This window comes from Rhizophagus irregularis, chromosome 21 (assembly GCF_026210795.1).
Source record: "Rhizophagus irregularis chromosome 21, complete sequence".
In the NCBI taxonomy this organism is placed as follows: domain Eukaryota; kingdom Fungi; phylum Glomeromycota; class Glomeromycetes; order Glomerales; family Glomeraceae; genus Rhizophagus; species Rhizophagus irregularis.
This window is the reverse complement of record NC_089449.1, coordinates 3,404,460-3,425,873: the sequence shown is the minus strand read 5'-3', so window position 1 is coordinate 3,425,873 and position 21,414 is coordinate 3,404,460. Positions and strand designations below refer to the sequence as shown.

General features: G+C 27.9%; 4 protein-coding genes across 4 annotated transcripts; 1 reads left to right on the top strand and 3 right to left on the bottom strand.

Annotated features, from left to right (window-relative positions):
• Positions 1 to 1,220: 1,220 nt before the first annotated feature.
• Positions 1,221 to 8,992, bottom strand: OCT59_014139 (uncharacterized protein; the record flags this gene model as incomplete). The annotated part of the gene is made up of 13 exons (XM_066141976.1): positions 1,221 to 1,362; positions 1,431 to 1,898; positions 1,965 to 4,511; positions 4,597 to 4,793; positions 4,875 to 5,063; positions 5,159 to 5,470; positions 5,540 to 5,976; positions 6,038 to 6,237; positions 6,310 to 6,470; positions 6,562 to 7,151; positions 7,226 to 7,337; positions 7,416 to 8,090; positions 8,165 to 8,992. The coding sequence occupies 13 exons, from the start codon at positions 8,990 to 8,992 to the stop codon at positions 1,221 to 1,223; spliced, it is 6,858 nt and encodes a 2,285-aa protein (XP_066002049.1).
• Positions 8,993 to 10,844: 1,852 nt separating this feature from the next.
• On the bottom strand, positions 10,845 to 11,600 carry OCT59_014138 (uncharacterized protein; the record flags this gene model as incomplete). The annotated part of the gene is made up of 1 exon (XM_025325763.1): positions 10,845 to 11,600. The coding sequence occupies one exon, from the start codon at positions 11,598 to 11,600 to the stop codon at positions 10,845 to 10,847; it is 756 nt and encodes a 251-aa protein (XP_025179698.1).
• A 1,986-nt stretch (positions 11,601 to 13,586) lies between these two features.
• Positions 13,587 to 14,087, bottom strand: OCT59_014137 (uncharacterized protein; the record flags this gene model as incomplete). Its single annotated transcript, XM_025316838.2, has 3 exons — positions 13,587 to 13,715; positions 13,780 to 13,841; positions 13,913 to 14,087. The coding sequence occupies 3 exons, from the start codon at positions 14,085 to 14,087 to the stop codon at positions 13,587 to 13,589; spliced, it is 366 nt and encodes a 121-aa protein (XP_025179699.2).
• An 885-nt stretch (positions 14,088 to 14,972) lies between these two features.
• On the top strand, positions 14,973 to 15,486 carry OCT59_014136 (uncharacterized protein; the record flags this gene model as incomplete). The annotated part of the gene is made up of 3 exons (XM_025308487.2): positions 14,973 to 15,162; positions 15,229 to 15,296; positions 15,358 to 15,486. 3 exons carry the CDS (start codon positions 14,973 to 14,975, stop codon positions 15,484 to 15,486), a joined length of 387 nt encoding a protein of 128 aa, XP_025179700.1.
• Between the last annotated feature and the right edge of the window lie 5,928 nt (positions 15,487 to 21,414).

The following is a 21,414-nucleotide window of genomic DNA, read 5'->3' as shown; positions in this document are numbered from 1 at the left end:
TTGTAATGAATAGTGCTCACCACCTCTAAGAGCTAAGAATAATGCATTTAAAAAAAAGACTTTTTTTAACAATCCAGTGGGTGTGTCAATGTTTAATACTGGTGAATACAGTATTTTTTTACATTCTTCAACAGAAAGACCATCAGCTCCTTGAACATTGGCCTTTCCTTGTTCTGCTACATGTTTCATTTTGCCATCTAATACATCATATAATATTGGAAATTGTTTTCTTGAAGTAAAATCCATTGGAGATAGTGATGATAAATCATTTAAATGTCGGTTTAATGCATGTATAGCACTGAGGATAGATCTAGCCTTGTATTCTTCACCAGAATTAGTCTTCATAACTGTTACGAAACTACAGATTTGACTTTCTAATTCCTTTCTATCAGTAATATCTATGCTTTTACCAGTAAATCCAGCTTTTTCACGAAAGTTTTCAAATTGGTGAACCCAATTTGCTGTGGATTTATCTGTATTTACTACTCTTGACTTCTTTTTGAAAAAATTTATTTCGTCTTCTGTAGGTAAATAAAACTTGAATAGAAAATATTGTATTAGCAAATTAATATAACAATATTTTGGTAATAATAACAACATACTTTATCATTATTTATTTTATTTTTGTTAGTTTTTTCCTTCATTATTAAAATAAATAATAGAATAGGTTGAAAGAAAAAAATGTGTAAAGAAAAAGTAGGGTATTTAAAAAGTGTATATAAAAAAGAATGTGTAAAAGAAAAAACGCGTAAAGAAAAAATGTGTACAAATGAGTGGATTTAAAAGAAAGTTTAAATAAACTTTTAAACGCGTAAAGAAAAAGACGCGTAAAAATTGAAATTTAAAAGAAAGTTTAAATAAACTTTTAAAACATGATCTTGGTGGTCTGCCACAATAAAATCATTATTAGGTAAGAAGTATTCAATATTACCATTTTGACCATCAACATTATATGATTGGCCATTGTGCCACTACGTGGCACAATAACGGCCAATCATTTAACATCGACGGTCATAAATCTTCATATTGAATACTTCTTACCCAATAACTATATAATATTCACTTTATAAATTTATAAATGTTAATTGTTACCATCAAAATTTAAAGAAACATTACTTAAAAATTATAATGGATACGGAAATAATTCCAAAAAACCAAATTATAATTATGATCAAGATAAACATTATGTCTGACTAAATTAGTCCTAATCATATTTCATTTCATTTTTGAAACCGATTGATAATATCTTTCGCATCCTGCAACTCATTTTTCAACCATTTAATATCTATTTCTTTGTGCTTTACTGAATTCTCGGTTATTGATAGTGATTTCAATGCCTGTTCAATCTTCTTATGAAGATTCCTAAATCACAAATTTCATCGAACTTAGTTAAAGAAAAACCATTATAAAAATTCCAAGTATTAACAAACCTTAGTTCATCTTCCGATTCCGAACATTGGCTACTTTTGTTTATATCTGGAGAGCAATTATTAATAAAGCGTCTATACAGTCTATTCAGCTCCACAACTATATCAACCGTCTGACCCTTCAATAAAATATTATACTTCTTCACTGATTTTTTATTTATCTCTCTCGTAATAACTTTACAGAAATTATTTGTATCATTATAAATCTTATCAGGCATCGGGTCATAATCAGGTTTTCGTGATTTTACACGTTTATAAACCCGGCGAATCCAGACTTGGATTTTTTTAGTAGCTTCTAGCCGACGAACTTCATACTTATATTCATCTATCCATTTTTGAAACTGATTGATGATATCATTTGCCTCTTGCAGTTTATTATTCAACCATTTAATATCTATTTTTTTGTGCTTAGCTGAATTCTCAGTTATTGATAATGATTTCAATGTCTGTTCAACTTTATTACGATAATTCCTATTTACAAAGTTTACTGAATTAGCCAAAGAAAAGCAATAATAAACATTCCAAATATTAACCAACCTTAGTTCATCTTCTAATTTCAAACATTGGTTACTTTTGTTTTTATCCGGAGATACATTATTAGCAAATTTTCTTATTCGCCTATACAACCTAATCAGCTCCACAACTACATCTACGGTCTTGCCCTTCAATAAAATAATATACATTCTCACTGATTTTTTATTTATCTCTTTCGTAATAACTTTGCAGAAATTTGTCACGTCATTATAAATCTTATCTGGCATTGGGTCATAATAAGGTTTGCGTGATTTTACACGTTTATAAATTCGGCGAATCCAGATTTGGATTTTCTTGGTAGCTTCTAGTCGATGGTTCCAAGCTTGAATTATTCTAATTGTTTTTATCCTGCGAAACCAATCTTGAAGTTTTCTAATTGCATTTTGAGATTGAGAAAGATCATGAAACCACATTTGAAGTTTATTTACGATAGTACCTCTTTCCCGAAAATTTATTGATGGTTTAATCTTCTGAAGAGCAGAATGGAATTCTTTAATAGATTTATATGTAAGCTTCATCACACCATTTTTCTCTAAATTAGAAAATTTTGACAAAACCCTCGCGTCTTCTACATGATAATGAACAATAATCAGGGAATCAAGACTTGTTTCCTCAAGATCATTACACAAAACATCAATAAGCTGTTCCATAGATTTCTGTTCCAGGTATTTTTTAACTTTTGCGGAAAAAACCTTGCGATTCAAATATTTGAAAAAAATAATAACCTTTGTAGTAAATTTTGGCTCATTCATACTCATAAGGATCAAAAGACGTATCAAGCGAAGAATAATTGACAAGTAAACCATTTCTTCACAAATAAGAAAGTTAAGAAGCTGTTGGATTTGTTCAAAAGAATTTTTGATCATGACTAGATAATCCACTGTGTTACAATTACGTTGATGGCCTGGAATGAGTGGCTCTATATTGAATGCTTCAAAATAATTAATCAGATAAGCTCGAGGAATATAAAAGTCCCAATATCCAGGTTTAATCGTAAAAATTAAAGATACGGTAAATTCTATAAGAGATACAAGATCATCAAAAGCATCAGACGTAATAAGATTAACCGATTGGACGTTATTAATAGCATATTGAATAAATATTTTTATATTTGAAATTGCATTGATCACATCATTGAAATAAAGATATAAGAAGAATGATGAGAGTCGATTTCCAATCGGTATTGCTTTGTGATGTCCTTTATAGTACTCAAATCCAATAGGTAAATTTTTGGAATGCGAAAGAATTTTTAATCTTGACATTTCCCAACTGATCTTATTAATGCTCTGCCTGTCTTGTAGCCGCTGAAAAACGAACACGCATTTCAACATAACTTCAAAGTTATTAATGTACTTAAAATCAATCAACCATGTCTTGCGAGCAAAATAAATAAATCTATCTCGTGTGTATGCAGGAAATTTAGCAAGAATCATGCAAGTGGCCTCCGGGCAGCTTATTTGTGGTGATTTATAGCGGATATGAATTTTAACCAGTCTTTCAGCCCACCACTCTTGTAAGTTACGAACTTCTTTAATAATTTGCTTATCTTTAAGATGATTATCTTCCAGTGCATTAACATCGAACTTCATCATTACAGTGTAGTGAAAAAATATAAATTCCAGACGTTGATACAGAATTGATGGTGTTGGTATCACATGGTGGTTCCGGCAATCTGATTTCTGACAGGATGCTAACATATGACAAATTTGAGAACTTATATCTGGGATATCTCTACCCCTTTGGTCGGCATTCTTGATGAGCTCAAAAATACGTAGGGTAAGGCATTGTGAAATTCTCTGGTATACATCATTCAACTTATAATGATGATTCATGGCTTCTTCTGCGTCATCTATTCTGGTTTTGTGAATTTTGCTTATTTTGCTTGCAAAATCGAGGAGTGGGTTAGCAAATGGAATTTGTCGTTTTTTCGAATCATTCACCCCTATTATACAGAAAATGTCTTCAAAATTCTTTTTTATCTGATATTCATTTTCAGTGTCGACGTTATTAATTAAAGAAAAGGTCAATTCACACATCCATAGAAGATATTGAAGTCGTTCACGATGCTGATACTTGGCCTGAATACCAGATAATTGTGGAAGAATTTGTAGCCATATGTTTACTGCATGAAACTCAGTAGCAATTCTTTTACGATACTTAAAAAAAAGTATACATTTATGAACTTTATCAACATCCTTATCTAAATAAGCTGAATATAAATTATACTCTTCTATTAGTTCGTTCCATTCCTCGAATTTCCTCGTCGATTGTAATTTATACTTCATGATAAGCTCCTTCGACTTTATAAGATATTTTTTTAGGGTACTAGAACTTGTAATACGTGACATTGTTTCTCTTAATATATCAATTCTGCATACATACAAGATGAACTTTAATGTCTCGCTAATATCTTCTTCGTTATCAATTAATCTTATATACATTTCAACAGCTTCTTCATATCCACCACACGAAATGGCGGTAGTATGATAATGTTCTTTGACATGATAAGCAACATGCTCAAACGTCTTATCGTTAATTTTTTGTCTGTATCTTTTTGAAATATTAAATAAGTGTTAGATAACAATTTTCTTAAGTAAATTATAATTTTAAATGGATGAAATAAAATCTAGCTCACTTCAGTATAAAATCAGCTGCAGTTTTATAAAGGCAACCATCTTTATAGGTGAGTGCAGCATCATCATACTTCTTTGCCTTTTCAAAATTATCACCCGCTTTGTTCCACTTATTGGCCTTGAGATAATTGTGTGCAGCAGATTCAAACATATCATATTCGGAAAAAACATCACCAGCCTCTTCGTACATACTAACATCCTGGAAATTTACGAATTTGTAAATATTAGGCTTGAAGTAAATATAAATAATTAATTATCATAAATACATTAAAGATTTTACCTGATAACATGAAGCCGCCTCGCTTGGCCGAGGACACTCTTTAAAAGCTATAGCTGCTTGAATGAAATTTGACTTTATAGTATCATCATTAGAATCGTTTATAGATTTCTTAGCAATTTGCCGAAGATAATATGCATTGGCTAATTTATGCCTCTCTTCATTTCCACTCTTTTCAAAGCAAAAAACAGCCTAAAATAATAATTTAATTTTATTTAGTCAACTATAATAAAATAGTAATTTTTTATAGTTGTAATTTTCATATAATATTTTAAGAGTGATCCTACTTGTTCATACTGTCGCTGTTCAAAAAAGTCTTTTCCTTGTTCGTCCCACTCACACGAATCGCTCTCCTTAGCATAAGTGAAAAGGGTTCTTTTATCTACATTTTGGATCTCGATTAGCCCAAAATGATTCCAGTACTTTTGAATTGGCATACTATACTCAGTATCTTCGTCACATATAAAGAGAAGCTGCTTAGCTCTGGTTACTGCAACATAAAGATGTTTGAGCTCTGAAGAAAGAATGTAATGTTTCTCGTGAGAGAAGGTCTGAACACCCTCAGAAATTTCTTTTAAAGCAGAAAGAATTACTCGCCACTAAAAATAATCAAACGATAATTAATAATGGTCTCAAATGATTTGCGATAAATAGTACATGATTTATACCTTTCGATGTGCAAGCGAATCGGTAAAGAAATTATATAGAATCACAACGTCAAATTCCCTGCCCTTTGCATCATACACAGTCATCACCAGTGCACCTTCACCGATTAATTTCTTCAAACGTGATTTGGCTTCTTCATCACGTACAATAATAATCTGGGAATGACCGAATTTAACTGTAGAGAAGGAATTCTTATTAAATTCACCATCAACAATAGGCTTTGGACCACCGATCTCTGCACGTTCACGTGATAAATCATGGTCAATAGAATCAGGGAAAAACCGCTTAATAAGATCAATAACTGAAGCAGCAAGTTGAAGGATTCCATTATGAGATCGGTAATTAACATTCAGATCAAATTGCTTCGGTTTTACAATGCTATCATGATGTTTGGTTTGGTTCCGAGTAAGCTCCCACTGATACATCAAGGCTCTTAAATCTATATCATTAAAAGATCATTAAGAAATTTAGGAGAATAAAAAAAAATCTTTAATAAATACCTTGAAATCGGAAAGCAGATCCTTTAAAGATACATTGCGCTATATCTCCGGCTAAAAAAATACTATTAGCACGGTCAAAAACCTTTAAGATAAGTGCTAAATCTACAATGTGATTATCTTGGCATTCGTCAATATATACTTCATGAATATTTAGGCTACTTAGTGCTTTTTTTTTAGCACAACGAAAGATAGCTAACGTTCTGCAAAAGGTCCCGATAATTTTAATTTAAAAATTCATTTAATAACTTAAAAATTATATTATTTGTTCTTACCGATCCATCGAATCATAATCACGTTTTCGCACCTTCATCTTTTCATATTGCTGAAATAAATCATAAATCTGATCCCGATTGTAGCAAAATACTGGGTATTTCTTGATACTGATGTCTCTGTATTCCTCTCTTGATAGAAAATCCACTTCAGGATTTGTACCCTTATTTTTTTTAAAAAAAAGAATAAGAGAGAAATAGTATAAATAGATGGTTAAATATATCTAATAATTATTAATTTACTGATTTTTTTACCTTAATAATAGAAAATTCAGAATAAACCAACTCGCACTCAAATTTTCGCTTACAATAATCACTAAGGGAGGGCCAATACCTTGCTTTAAAGATATCGTAATCCTCATCTGATTTATTTAAAGAAGGTCTTTGGCTATTATTCTTAATACATGGATCAATACTATCCGCATCCAATTTTTTTTGTACGATTAGATCATGATCGTTAATGCCGAAGGTTCCCTGAAGCATTTTAGAAAACTTATCGAAAGTAATAAACAAAGGGAAATATTCATCTGTCAGCTGTAAATAATTGAATGTGTCTGGAATTCTATTTAAATCCTTCTCATCATCTCTCTCTTCGTGCATTACTGAAGTGGAAGCACTTTCTTTTTCTTTCTTTTTTCTATATTCGTAAAACTGCGCCATAGTCATCATTTTCCCAGCATGTACCGCGGATTCTAGCATCATGTTAAAATCTTTCTTCACCTTGCGACGAAAGGGTAAACTCACTGTAATAAATATCTGTCTTTTGTAAAAATTTCTGTTATGGTCTTGGCTATTTAAGTATGAAGCTATCTGCCTATATAAAATACATGTAGTCTTGCCAGTCCCTAAATATTCGACTTGTATTAAAAAACAAATAAAAGAGTAAACTAAGTTCTCAGTTATAAATGATTCAACTAACCTGATCGACCAATAATGATCGCTGACGTAGGACAATTAATAATTTCATACTCTTTCTTGGATACTTGGAAAGTAAATTTAAGACCACCAAAGACGAGTGACTTGTACAAGTTCTACAAGATCAGTATCTATTAAATAAATTCTAGTTCAAATATTTCTATATCATCAACAATATAGTATATATACTTTACCGTTGATAATGGAAAAAACTTATTAGTAACAAGCATCTCATGAATCATCATCAACTCCTCATCCGTTCTTGAGCTACATAATCTTTCTTCTGTATCTTCTTCATCCCCAAGAATCATTGGTAAAATCATGTCATCTTTTTGTTTGACCGTACACCAACGTCTCTGCTTTGGAGTATAAACTTGATGAACTATTGAGAGGTTTTTTAATACCATTTCGATTCGGTATATATTAGTGGTAACAGCCCAAATCTTAACTTGCTGTGTGAATAAGTTGCTACGAATAGAGAATCCATAATCAACCTGCCAGAGGATCTTCGGTCCATTATCTGGAAGTACTATCTCGTAAATAGGAATAATACTATGGACATGTATTTTATCACTAGTTCGCACTGCTATACGTCGTAATTCATGTTTATTCCACGCTCCAGACGATATTTGCCCGAGTTTCTTTATAATTTTCCTAATTAAATCAGGACTTGATTCCAACTGTTGCAAGTCTTTGATTGTATCTTTGCTAAGCAAGATATCCCATGGCCCAAGTTTATCATCATCATTAAAATCAAACGGAAGACGAAAGCACCTTGGTGGTGCTGACTCAAAAAAGTATTTATCGGGAGCAATATTATTAAGTGCCTGCTTATGGCAACTTGTACATGGAAAGAATCCCATTAAATCCTAATTGAAGTTGTCAATTTATCAAAGAATTCCTGTGATAAAAGAAGTTAATCGACTAAAAAAAATATATTTACCTTGAATGAATCTATTTTCCGTTGCTCAATAGCTCGCAAAAAGTGAGGTAAATCTGATGTCTTTTGAGGCATCTTCATTCCTAATAATGCGAGATTTTGTTTATCTTTAATGGATAAAGGCACATCAGCTCGCCTCCCGTTCCAATGTTGTTCATCATTATTAATTTTGAACATGGGTGGTAGGGTTTCCAATAGTGCACTGCAAGCCTTATATACGGTATAGCCCTCTGACAATAATAAGTCATTTTTATGTTCAGGACATTTTCCCACAAAGACAGCAACTAAATCCACCGCCTTGAGCAGATCTCTTTGATCAATCTGATTAATCATGTTGAAGTCAAACAGTATTCGCATAAGACAACGATAACCATATACCTCTGAAATCAAAACCTCCAGGACTTTTGCATCCATGATTGCACCAAAAGTACATTTAATTAATTTAAAGACCGAATTTGGTTCATTATTATCTTTATTACCAGCCCACCAGAGAAGTACAATACAATCGTGAAGTAGTTCACTGAAACCAAAGATGTCGGATTTGTGCAGGTTCTCCGTGATGACAATGGTGATTAAAAGTGAGATGAATTTAGCAAACAAGACATTCTTAACAGGAGCGACCTGTAAATATTTTTTGCGGAGGTAGGATGTAAAGATTTTTAGTTTTGATAGGTATATATCAAGAGAACTTGAAAGTTTGACAAGGAATTCATCCAAATCAGATTTCGATGCATTAATACACCGCTTCAACAAGTTATCCCATTTCTGTTCATTATCATTAGATTCAAAATCAGAGTCATCCAGAAGTTTAATTATGGGGCCTGTATCCATCAAAACTAGTATTCCAATTTACGTTGATAATATTGTGGGAATGAATAACTATCTAATGTAATGAGTTTAATGCTTACAAAGCTTATAATAAAATTAATAATTTATAATAAATGCTTTCAATTTTCTCAAAACAAGAAAATAATGAAATTATTAATTGTTTTATGGTGGGAAAAAAATAATGTTCACTAAAATAGTTACGTACGTAAATAGGTAGCACATCGTTCAGAACTGGATTGTTATCCATAAAGGAAAGATCTGTATAATTTAGCGTATATTCGGGGTGTTAGAGTTTTTCCGGAGCAGAATGTAAATCGTACTTAATGATAATTGATCCTTGATATTCAATTTCTTTTATCTACTGCAAATCGTGCTTTTACGACTTCTAGAGTTCTAAAGCTAGAATATAAGCGAAAAAAGTACCGCTTCAAGGTGAGAATCATCATGTCCGTCTTCCTGAATTTCAAAGATGAATATTTTCCGATATATTTAATTAACCGCCAAATTTCTTTAAAAGTTTAAATCGCTTTGTCAGAGTCTATAAAAGGAAATTTCATAATACAAGGTTAAACGCAACTCACTATATAATAAAGCTCATACGAATATGATTATCTACCTACTAAATATATAATGTTCAATTCAGATTTTACATTTGATTTTGTTTATTATGTCCGTACTTTTAAAAAAAAAAAAGATCGGCAAAATGATAGAAACCTCTGAATTTGATCAAATTGATATCGGTATTTATTTCTCCTACCTGTTGCAGATCGTATTGGCTAGTGGTACAAGAATTTTGACCAACCGCACCGTAAATGAATGATATTCGCATTTTTGTCAAATGTCTAATGAGTAATGAGCCTACGCCCATATTGGATGAAGAATTTTATATAAATTTGTTACGCAAATACGCATTAAAGTTTACTGAGTTTACTGAAGGAACACTATTAAAAATATTAAGTCATTTCAGTACTAACAGATAAATCAACTATTGAATTATCCACATTCTCTTTTGTGATTAGTATGCCAAAATTGGAATTTGTCTGATCGTTATCCTGAGTTATACATGAAATTGTTATTTTTTATAATGAATTTCCTAGTAATTTTAATCATTGCTTGTTTCAACAATATAAATATTTTATATAATTATTTCAACCATAATATTCTTAGAATTATGAAAGTATATTGTTCATTGGATTCTAGAGAAACTTAATATACCTACGTCTCCACATTTTTAATAAAAATTGTTAATTGCTTTTTCAGTGCAAGAAATGAAAATACATTCAATAATACATAATAAAAAAATTATTTTTCACTATTAAATGGAAGTATTGCAAATCAAAAGTGAGAGGTTATAACACAGCCCACCAATAAGATATTTATATCTAATGTTTGATTACCGGACTCACCTTTCACCAACTTATTTTTAATTACTCTTTTTTTTATATGGTATAAAATAATATCAAATATTAATACATGCAAATCGCAAATACTAATCATTAACTAAAAAAAAGTCAATAAAGTTAGTTGAAGAATTAAGCTAATTTAATTCAATACAGTATATTTACGTGTAACAAACATAGCTTTTGTTTTTATGTATTCATTTGTGAATCATTATAATTAACAGCTTTGGATATGGAGTGGGTGGTAGTTGGCACAGGTGCAGAGCTCCCCTATCTACCTCACCGAAACTCTATCCCTTCGTGTAGCGGAATACCTAACAATATGAATGAATTTCATAATTATTTATTTTGAATATTGGGTAAAATTTATTTATACAATAGTTATTCATTTATTTCTAATGTAGAAATAGTTATTAAAGATGAATCATTGAATTTTTTGATATTATAAAAGAATTTTATGAATTTTTTTGAAATGATAAAGCCTGCCATTTCTTTTTTTGTTGCTTTAACTTGTTTTGATACCTTAGACTTGCTTTTATATTAGGCTTGGCAGTTCTTAAAAGTCTGTAAATTCGTTCACATTTCTCAGGATCTTGAGTTATTAAATAATTTACAGCAATCCTTGCAACGTCTTCTTTTGCTTGTTTCTTATTTTGTTTCTCTACTGATTCCCAGTATTGATCTTTAAATTTCAAACTATATGTAAATTTGTTATTGGATGATCTGAATTCATATTGAAGTTTATCTTTAATGTCGAACCTATTTGTATAGGTATTCAAAAAAATGATTGGATTTAAATTTTTTCCAATTTTTGTTATTTCATATTTTGTCAACATTTTTTCTCCAGCAGGACTAGTTTCTTTATCTTTCTTTGATTCACTACTACAACTGTTTCCTTCTCCAGCAAGATTGGCTTGTATATCATTTTTTGATTCATTTGCTTCAGTATTTCTCAATAATCTATCAACTTGTTTGAATTTTTCCGGAACGTGAATCATTAATTCTTTAATAACAATTCTTGCAACATCTTCTTTTGCTAATTTTTTTTCCGGTTTCTCTGATGATTCCCAGTATTGATTATTAAATTTCAAACTACATATAAATTTGTCATTACATAATTTATATCTATATTCAAACTTATCTTTGATATCAAAAATTCGTGTATAAGTATTTAAAAAAACAATTGGATTATCTTGCCCAATTTCTGTCATATTTTTATATATTATCTTGGTTAAAAAAAAAAATCAAATTTATGAACTGATAGAATAAAAGACTATTAGTTCTATAACGATAAAGAATTTCAGTTTATATAATGATAATTTGACTAATAGTTGATTAAATTAGAAAATATTACCTAGCATGATGCAATATGAGTATAATTAATAAAAGATTTTATAATAATAATTAATAATAACTAACAATGAGTCAATGACTAATACGAACATGATCACAAATTCACAATTCTTTCTGTTCAATTTGGCGTTACTTTCTTCCCATATATATACCTCAAACCAATTCTGATTTGATAGAGAACAATGTGACATCTTTATTTTTTAAGCCTAAAAGTAAAAAATCAAAAGACTTATATAATAAAAGATCAAAAAAAATCATATATTTTTTAATTGCAAATGAAAAAAAAATATTGTTCCTAATTATTAAAACGAAGAATTACAGAAAAATGTCAGGGATAAAAAAAGAACATAAAAACAGTATTGGTGCTGTGTGTATAGGTCGGTAAAAACACTCTCTGCTAAGACGGAGGACGAACGTTGTTAGTTATATTTAAAAAAATAAACGTCGATGTCGTATAAAATTTTTGTTCCAAATTTTGTGGATTACCATTTTTGATCCACAAGGTAAATATTTATGGGATTTACTACGACCTCGACAATCAGAATCCCGCTACAACACAAACCCGACATTCATTATCCCGAAACTATCCTCCTAGCAATTGAAATATAATGACATATTAATATAGAAATTCTAAAAAAAATCTTTAATCAGTATATTAAAAAAAATAAAAAATTATTATATCGAATTTAAAAGCAAGATTTTTTTTTAAAAAAAAAAATTAATCAAATAAATAAAATTTACAAAAATTTATGATTTGCATTTTTACAATAAATCATTAATATATATGCGAAGTGATTCTTAATTTTTTGTAATGTATTATTTAATTCATTAATATTAATAAAAAAAATATATTAATTTCACAATAAAACATTAATATTTGCGAAGTATCATTACAGATTAATAAAAACATTAATTGTTTACTTAATTTTTGCGATGTAATTATTAAATATTAATAAAACATAATAATAAAAAACATTTATTTTTGCAATATTAAAAAAATTATTAATTTTTACAATAGAAATTATAATTCTGCGATATTTTAAAAAATTATTACATATTTATTATAAAATATTACAATAATATTACGTCTATAAAAAAAGTAATAAAAAAAAAAATATCGTATCAGGAATCAGGATAGTAAGAGTCGGGATAATGAATGTCGGTTACGGAATTCTGAAGTTACGGGATTATGATTTGTCGGGATTGTGAGCGTTGGGTTTGTGTTGTAGCGGGATTCTGATTGTCGGGATTTTGAACGTTGATGTTTTGTTGTCATGTTGATCATGTGATAATATATGCATGATAATTATATACAGTATTTAGTAACCAATAAAATTCAAGATTGCCTATATATATTCCTATTTGCAACTTCATACGAAGGTTTTCAACTATGTTAAATAAAATTTTAAATCAATATTAAATTATCACGTGATAACATTACCCTTAAAATTTTGCCTAACCTAGGAAAATTCCGTTTCGATTTTAAATTTCAGTGTTACATGAACCGAAAATATAAAGCTTTGGTGGCCTAATATAGCCGAAAGATTTAATGTTTGAAAATGTACGTACGTGAATTCGTAAATCAGAACCAAGAGTACTAAGACTCTTGTCATTTTTTTTTTCGAATAATTTAACTAAAATTTTCGGTTAAATAAATTATTACAATAGCTTTTCCTTTTGATTTATTATTTGTAATAATGAGTTACAGTCTTGAAATGAATGTCAAGTATTATGAAGATGAATTTTAAGAATGCGAAATTTATTAATGTAAAAAGTGTAAATAAAAATATTTAATGCCATTGTTAATTAAAGAATTCACTATTATATAAAAGTAAATGTAAAGATCAAGTTTGGAAATAAAAGAAAGTTAACCATCTCTCAATGTCCTTAACTCCCGTTCTACACCTCACCAAAGCATTACTTTTGTGTACGGCTAATTCGTAGGTAGTATTACGTTCACCAAATACATGGTCCTAGAAAACAAAATTTAAAATTAGCTTTAATAATAAAAAATACGGTAAATTAATTCAATTTTACCTGAGGTGAGTTTAAGACAGTCACAGCATCGCCAAAACACTTAAGTCTAGCTAAGACATATTCTGAAATAAGGTTTCAATTGGATTAGAAATTATTTATAGATAGATAAAATATATATATACAGTACACATACCATCGTCTGCTTCATTAGTTCCATCCCATGAAATTCCTACAACAATTTTAGATGAATTAACTTTATTGACGGTAAATGTTGTGGGTACTACTTGTTTTACTTCTAAATAAGTAGAAGAAGTAACGAGAAAAAGGGAAAAGAAAAATGCAATAACGAATATATATTGGCGATTCATATTCATAAATTAATTTCAGGTTTATAATTTGTTTTTGATGATGAGAACGGTAAAACTGTGTTTATATAGACGTTCAGTAAATCACGTGGAATTTCACATGGATATTATAGTACGATTACCCCGAAAATCATACCCCAATAATTAATTAATTATGTCAATCATTAGATTGAATTCCCGAAAATGGGTTCATTTAAATATCATTAATAGTGTTCGGAGATGAAAAAAAGAAAAAAAAACCTCTAAAAAACAGTAATAATAATTTTTTTTTTTTGCTTTTTTTCATTCAATAACCATATGTGTCAAATCATACCCTTAAATAAACTATTTTTAAAAATTTCGAATAAGGTCGATCCATTAATGAGAATTGAAAATATTTAGGCAAGCTAAATTCATTAAATACCAAATTTTTTTTTTTTTTTTTGAATAAAATAAATCTTCAGTAATATTAAAGATTATAAATAAAGTCGAATACTGTATAATCGTCACTTTTCATTTTATTAAGGATTCTAGGAATCTGGAATTTTTCAGTTGGTAAAGATTATTTCAAGGAAGTATATATTTATGATTAGGAAAACCCCATGAAATAAATCATACTAATTACAAATTTGTTTCAAAGTAAATAGATTACAATTTTAATGTAATTCAGATTTTCAGGATCAGCTGATCGCATGCAAAATATTATGAATCTTCGTCAAATTTGCTTCAAATTAAATATATACAGTAAAGCAGAAAAGATTACAATTTTAAGTAGGTTAATGAAATTCTTATGTTCAGCCTATTAAATTTTGAAATTATTATACGTGGTATACAGACATTTTCTTATATAAACACTTTATTTCACCACGTTTATTTTCAAAAACAAATTTAAGATAATATCAAATCAAAATGAATATTCGTAGCCAGTCTGTCTTAATCTTTATTATTTCATTCCTTCTTTTCGTTAACTTCTCTTATACTGCTAAGGATGTCAACATTGTCAAGCGTATTATACCTCAGCTGTTCAAAGTCAAAAAAGTTGAAGGAAATAAATTGATTCTTGAAGTTAAATGGGATGGAACTGGAATAAAAGATCATGGTATGATATACAACCAAGAAACATTTTCTGCATTTTATTTAATTAACTTAAAGAATTTTCTTTTAGAGAAAGTCACAACAAAACTTCACGGATGCAAACCTAGCGGGACTTTAACTTTCAGAAAAGATAAAAAGGTAAATTAAATGGATTACCTTTATTAATATATATTTAACTAAAATTTACCTTGCTTTCTAGAAACATAAATTTAGTGACCGTGAAACCACCTACGAATTAGCCGTTCATGAGAAGAAAGTTCCGGTGCAATGTTTATTGGAATTTACTGGTAATCTCCAAACAAATGTGACGTTTGGATTTCAAACATGATTTAAAATTATCAATATGCTAATATATTACACCTTTAATAATAATACCCTTTATAATAATCTTTTAACTTTAATTATATAATAATATAATGTAACAAGTTTATACTTGTAAAATAATAAAAGATTGTTTTGAACGTTTTTTTGTATATTTTTTGTATGTAATTGTAAATTTTCTAATATTTTCCGCAATGCATGGATATTTCATTCTTATATATTTCTGGATGTCAATATACTTTATTTAAGTAAAAATTGTGTAATTCCGGATTAAATAGCACGGTTCGATATACTACCTATTTTGTGTATATATTGATTAGTAAATTTGCTTGCTCAAGAATATAGTTTAAACTTGATTTATATGACTATATGCGAAGAAGTCTTTGTGTATTGAAATTATTCTGCATTACAAATCCGATTTGCGCATATTGAGTTTAGCATGATTAATATAATTACATGACTACCGTTTAATCAGCTGTTCAAATCAAGAGTTTTTTATATAGCATATCGCACCGCGATACTTTATTTACTATTGTTAAAATAGTCCGAACCGAGTTCTCGTTAGATTTCTTTATACTTTATTTCTTTCTGTAATATGCTTTTTTTAATCGGAAAGATAAAAGAATTTGTCTGAAAATATATTTTTATTTTATTTTTATTTTTCTTCACGTTTTTGTCGTTTTCACTCTATATATATATTTAATTTTTAATTTGGAATAAACTTCCGTCACATTGATTTTTTGCACAATTTATGTGGTGCAAATTCTGTATTTTTGTGGCGCTGTTTGTCACGTGATTAGATTTTTTTTTTAAAAAAAATTAATTAAAATATTAATAAAAAAAAATATTAATTTACAATAAAACATTAATTGCCGATCCGTTTAAGAACGGCACTATCGTATATATAAAATACATATAGCTTTTAAATCTGACGTGCGTACAATGTAAAGTCATTCTTTTCCATAGTAAAGTTATAATTTTTTTAACATATTATTTTTCCTTGGGTTTTTTTACATATATTATATGATTTTTATTAAAAAATATTGAGTTATCGCAGTTTTAATATTTGTGAATTTATTGCCAACTATGCAATTTTCGTTAAATTTCACCCCGCACATATAATGCTAAAAAAGTAAAAATTGTGCCAATATTAAACGAATTGACAATTAAATAATTAATAAATGGTTTTTTTTAGTAATTTAAAGTTGGTTGATTGTTACTATAAGCCATTTGTTGATATTTAAATATAATAATATAATAAAAAGTTATCAAAATTCGCATATAAAAGTTAAATCTGACGCGCGTGAAATGTAAAGTTGTTTTTTTCAATAATAAAGGTACAAATATTTTAGCATATTATTTTTCCTTGGGTTTTTTTACATATATTATATAATTTTTATTATATATAATGAATTATTCCCTTCTCTAGTATTATGTAGTTTTCTTACAATTGTGTGATTTTTGCTTAAATTTAACCGTTAATTAACCCCGAAAAAAGTGCCGATTTTAAACGGATCAGCAATTAATATTTACGCAGTGATTTTGCAAATCATATTTGCGAAGTGATTTAAAAAATCATTACAGATTAATAAAACATTAATTTTTGCGATGTATTATTAAATATTAATAAAAAAATAAATAAATAAAAACATTTATTTTTGCTAAAATTGTTAAATATTAAAAAAATTCTTAATTTTTACAATAGAAATTATAATTTTGCGATATTTTAAAAATTATATTTATTACGTCTATAAAAAAGTAATAAAAAAAAATAGCGTATCAGGATAGTAAGTGTCGGGATAATGAATGTCGGAAATAATGTGGTTACGGGATTCTGAGTTTATAATGGTGTAGTTAGCCGAAAAATTCAGCCGAAGGCGCAGTAAATTTTCGGCTAACAGAAAAAAATTCATGTTGATCTTGAATATTTTATTGAATGTTTTATTGGTTCAACATCTACTATTTTCGGCTGAATATTTTCGTCTAACTACACTTTTTTTAAATAATAGTGTAGTTAGCCGAAAATATCCAACCAGAGGCGCAAGAAACGCCAATATATAATATTCCAGGAGACCAAATTGAACCAGCAAGACAAGGAGGCAACATCAAAATGTGATGATTTTATATATATTTAATATATTTAACTTATTTAATTATAAAATATATAAAATTTTATAATCATTTATATTTTATTAAGCTATAATAAATGTTCAAACAAAATTTATTTTAATTATATTATTATTCAATTTAATCATACCACAAATGCCTTACTTTCAGTTTGTTTCTCAATCCATAATTTAATAGCATTTCTCATCAATGCATTAGCAGATAATTCAGATCTTTTAACAATTTTAGAAACAGCTGATTGTCTAAATCCAATTTGTGATTTAGCTAATTCTCAAATTTCATCAGCAGCAATTTGTTGTGTAATACCTTTAAAAGAATTTTACACTTTTGAAATGCTTCAACAAATCCATTTGCTATTATTTGATCCTCTAGTGATACTTTTGTTTCTTTCCATTGTTCAATGGGATCATCATCTTTAATTTTGTTTAACCTTTGTTTTTTATTTGGCTGAGAGCTTTTTACATATTTTCGTGATCTAATATTTAACTGAGGCTAAACCATATAGAGCACCTAATGGACTCCATGCTCCTATACGACACATTTCCATAATCTCAGCAACAAATGGTGTAATATTTCTATATTCTATTTGCTAATATTTCTTATTATTTGCTTTTAAAAATGCTCTATCTGAATATGAATAATCTTTTTCAAAGACTTCTAAGACAAGATATTCATCAGCATATGCCATCAACTCTAATATTGTAAATAGACGAAGTTGTGTTGATAAAGAGTTTTTGTGAATAAAAAAATAGGATACTGCATTATATAAGCAATTTCCATCAGCAGTTGTATCCCTATAAAAAAAGAAAATTCGGAATTTGTCCTGAAAAGTATGGAAAATGTCCAGAAACTTTCCGTGCGTCCGGAAAACATTCGGAAACGGTCACGTTTTGGAACATTTTCCGGACGCTCGATTCTGGACAAATTCTGGACAAATTCTGGAGTGTCAAGAAAATTTCCGGAATTTGTGCGTCCGGAAAGTGTTCCAAAACGTGACCGTTTCCGAATGTTTTCCGGACGCACGGAAAATTTCTGGACATTTTCCATACTTTTCAGGACAAATTCCGAATTTTCTTTTTTTATAGGGTATCAGCATATATATAACCATTAAATTCATCTGGTAATAATAAACATGCACCTTCATCTATAACTATACCCTCAGATATATGAACATCTACATATGAAAGATCACAAGATAAAATTTGAATTTTTTTATGCTTTTGTCCATAAGACATTATTTCATTTAAACTTGGTAATTTGGCAAGGAATTTTCTAGTTGTAATTAAAAGTTGTTTAAATAGAATCCATAATTACTAAGTGAAGTATTTCAGTAAATTTAGCAAATTTTATAACAAAGAAAAAAAGTTTATTAAAAAAAAATTATCTTTGATTATATTTAAATCCATTTTATTGAATATTTTCCAAGAATTTAAAAATTATTTACAAGCAAATATTAAAATTAAACATTTTAAAGAAACAATTTTACACCAAACAATACCATTTAATAATTAACGATTCTGTATTACATAAATTAATATTATCAAGAAAAGTATATAATTATTATTATTGTAATAATTAATGGTAAATATTATAATATGAACAATCAGGATTTTCATTACCTGTTACCACTTAAATTATTGTATTGCATTTGATATTTACGGCTAACTATACTTTTTTAAAATAATAATGTAGTTAGCCGTAAATATCTAGCCGAAAATAGTAGATGTTGAACCAATAAAATATTCAAAAAATATTCAAGATCAACATGAATTTTTTTCGGCTGGGTGTTGTTAGCCGAAAATTTACTGCGCCTTCGGCTGAATTTTTTGGCTAACTACACCATTATTCTGAGTTTCGGGATCATGATTTGTCGGGATTGTGAGCGTCAGGTTTGTGTTGTAGCGGGATTCTGATTGTTGGGATTTTAAATGGCTCCTGTAAAGCGGCTCCCGTAAACAAGCAAATATTACAGCAAAATTCAAAATATACGGGACACTTGAGAAATTTGATTGTCGGGTTGTCGGGTAGCCGGGTTACTCGGCAGTAGGTTATTTATTAGAAAAGTATAAATAATATGTGACATGAGTATAATAGTAGTATATCAGATTATATAATAACCTACTGCCGAGTAACCCGGCTACCTGACAACCTGACAATCAAATTTCTCAAGTGTCCCGTATATTTTAAATTTTTCTGTAAACATATCGGGGAGCTTTAAATATTAATGAATAGTAAATTTTATAATGATTAGAAGTTTTGAGATGAAATTATTTTATTAAATTTATCTTGCATTTTTTGATGGGTATCTATATCAATAGCAAATAATAGAATTAATATAAATATTCTATGGCTGAAAAGATTTTAGGTTTCAATCATATAATGTACTAAGCCATTAATAAATCTTCAAAAAAAATTTCTTTCATAACTGTCAAAAAAAAAAAAAATAGATCTTAGATAATTATGTCCTTTAATAAAAAAAAGAATTTAGATAATTAGTATTTATTATTATCAATTTATTAAATAAAAAAAATTATTAAGTATATTTAAGTATATTAATTTTGTGAAAAAAATTTGTCTAATTTAATAAAAAATTCTAATGCTATTTTATATTAACAATTATCAGCTAACTTTCAATGTAAAAATTACTATATAATTTAATTATGGCAAGAAATTTAATAATAAAGTTATTTCTTTTATTGCCATTTTCAACAAAATCTGATTTTGTGGCGTTATTATGTGATTTTTCGTATTGAAAATAATATGATTCATCTCTTTACACGAATTTTTAATATTTTTATACCAGGTTATTTTTGTGAATCATTAAATTTAAAACATAAATGGTGGATTTTAACAGCATATTATATAAGAGAATTAAATTTATTGTCGTAGTTATATCATTATTATGGTTATTCAAGTAAAAATTGAAGTGAATTACCATTTTTCATGAAATTTTTGAAATTTTAATATTTTTACATATGATTTTTTTGATGAATCATCAAATTTTATCCATGAAAATCATCATAGTAATATTTTAAATTGTTTTATGTGAATATTATTTTGTATTATCATAATTTATTATGATTGTTTAAATAGCAGTTAATAAATAATGCTAATACAAAGATACAAAATTTTGTATAAAACATATATTAAAAATGTTATTATGATGTTTATTATGGATAAAATTTGATGATTCATCAAAAAATCTAATATGAAATATTAAAAATGGTGATTTACTTATTTAATTTTATATTTATTATAATAACCATAATAAATTATACTAGTACAAAAAATTTATATAAAACATATATTTAGATGATTTATCAAAAAAATATAATATAAAAATATTAACAATTCATGAAAATAGTGATTCACTTATTTAATATTTATATTTATTATAAATAATCATAATAAATACTAATACAAAAAAAATTCACATAAGTGTAGAATATTTGTTTGATTCATCAAAAAAAAAAAACTTATAAAAGATTAAAAATTCATAAAATGGTGATTTACTTCAATTATTTTTGCTTAAATAACTATAATAATAATAAAAATACGATATGGCATTAAAAATCCAAGTAGGGTACCATTTATATTTTGGATATTTTGAATTTAATGATTCACTAAAAATTCGTGATTATAATGTTCAATACAAAAATCACATGATATCATCGCAAATCAGATTTTGTCAATATTTGTTGAAAATGGCAATAAATGACAGATTTGTTTTTGTTTATAAAAAATATGCTTAATATAACACTATAAGTAAGTCATATAAGAAGAGAAATTAGTATTTTTTTGAAAAAAA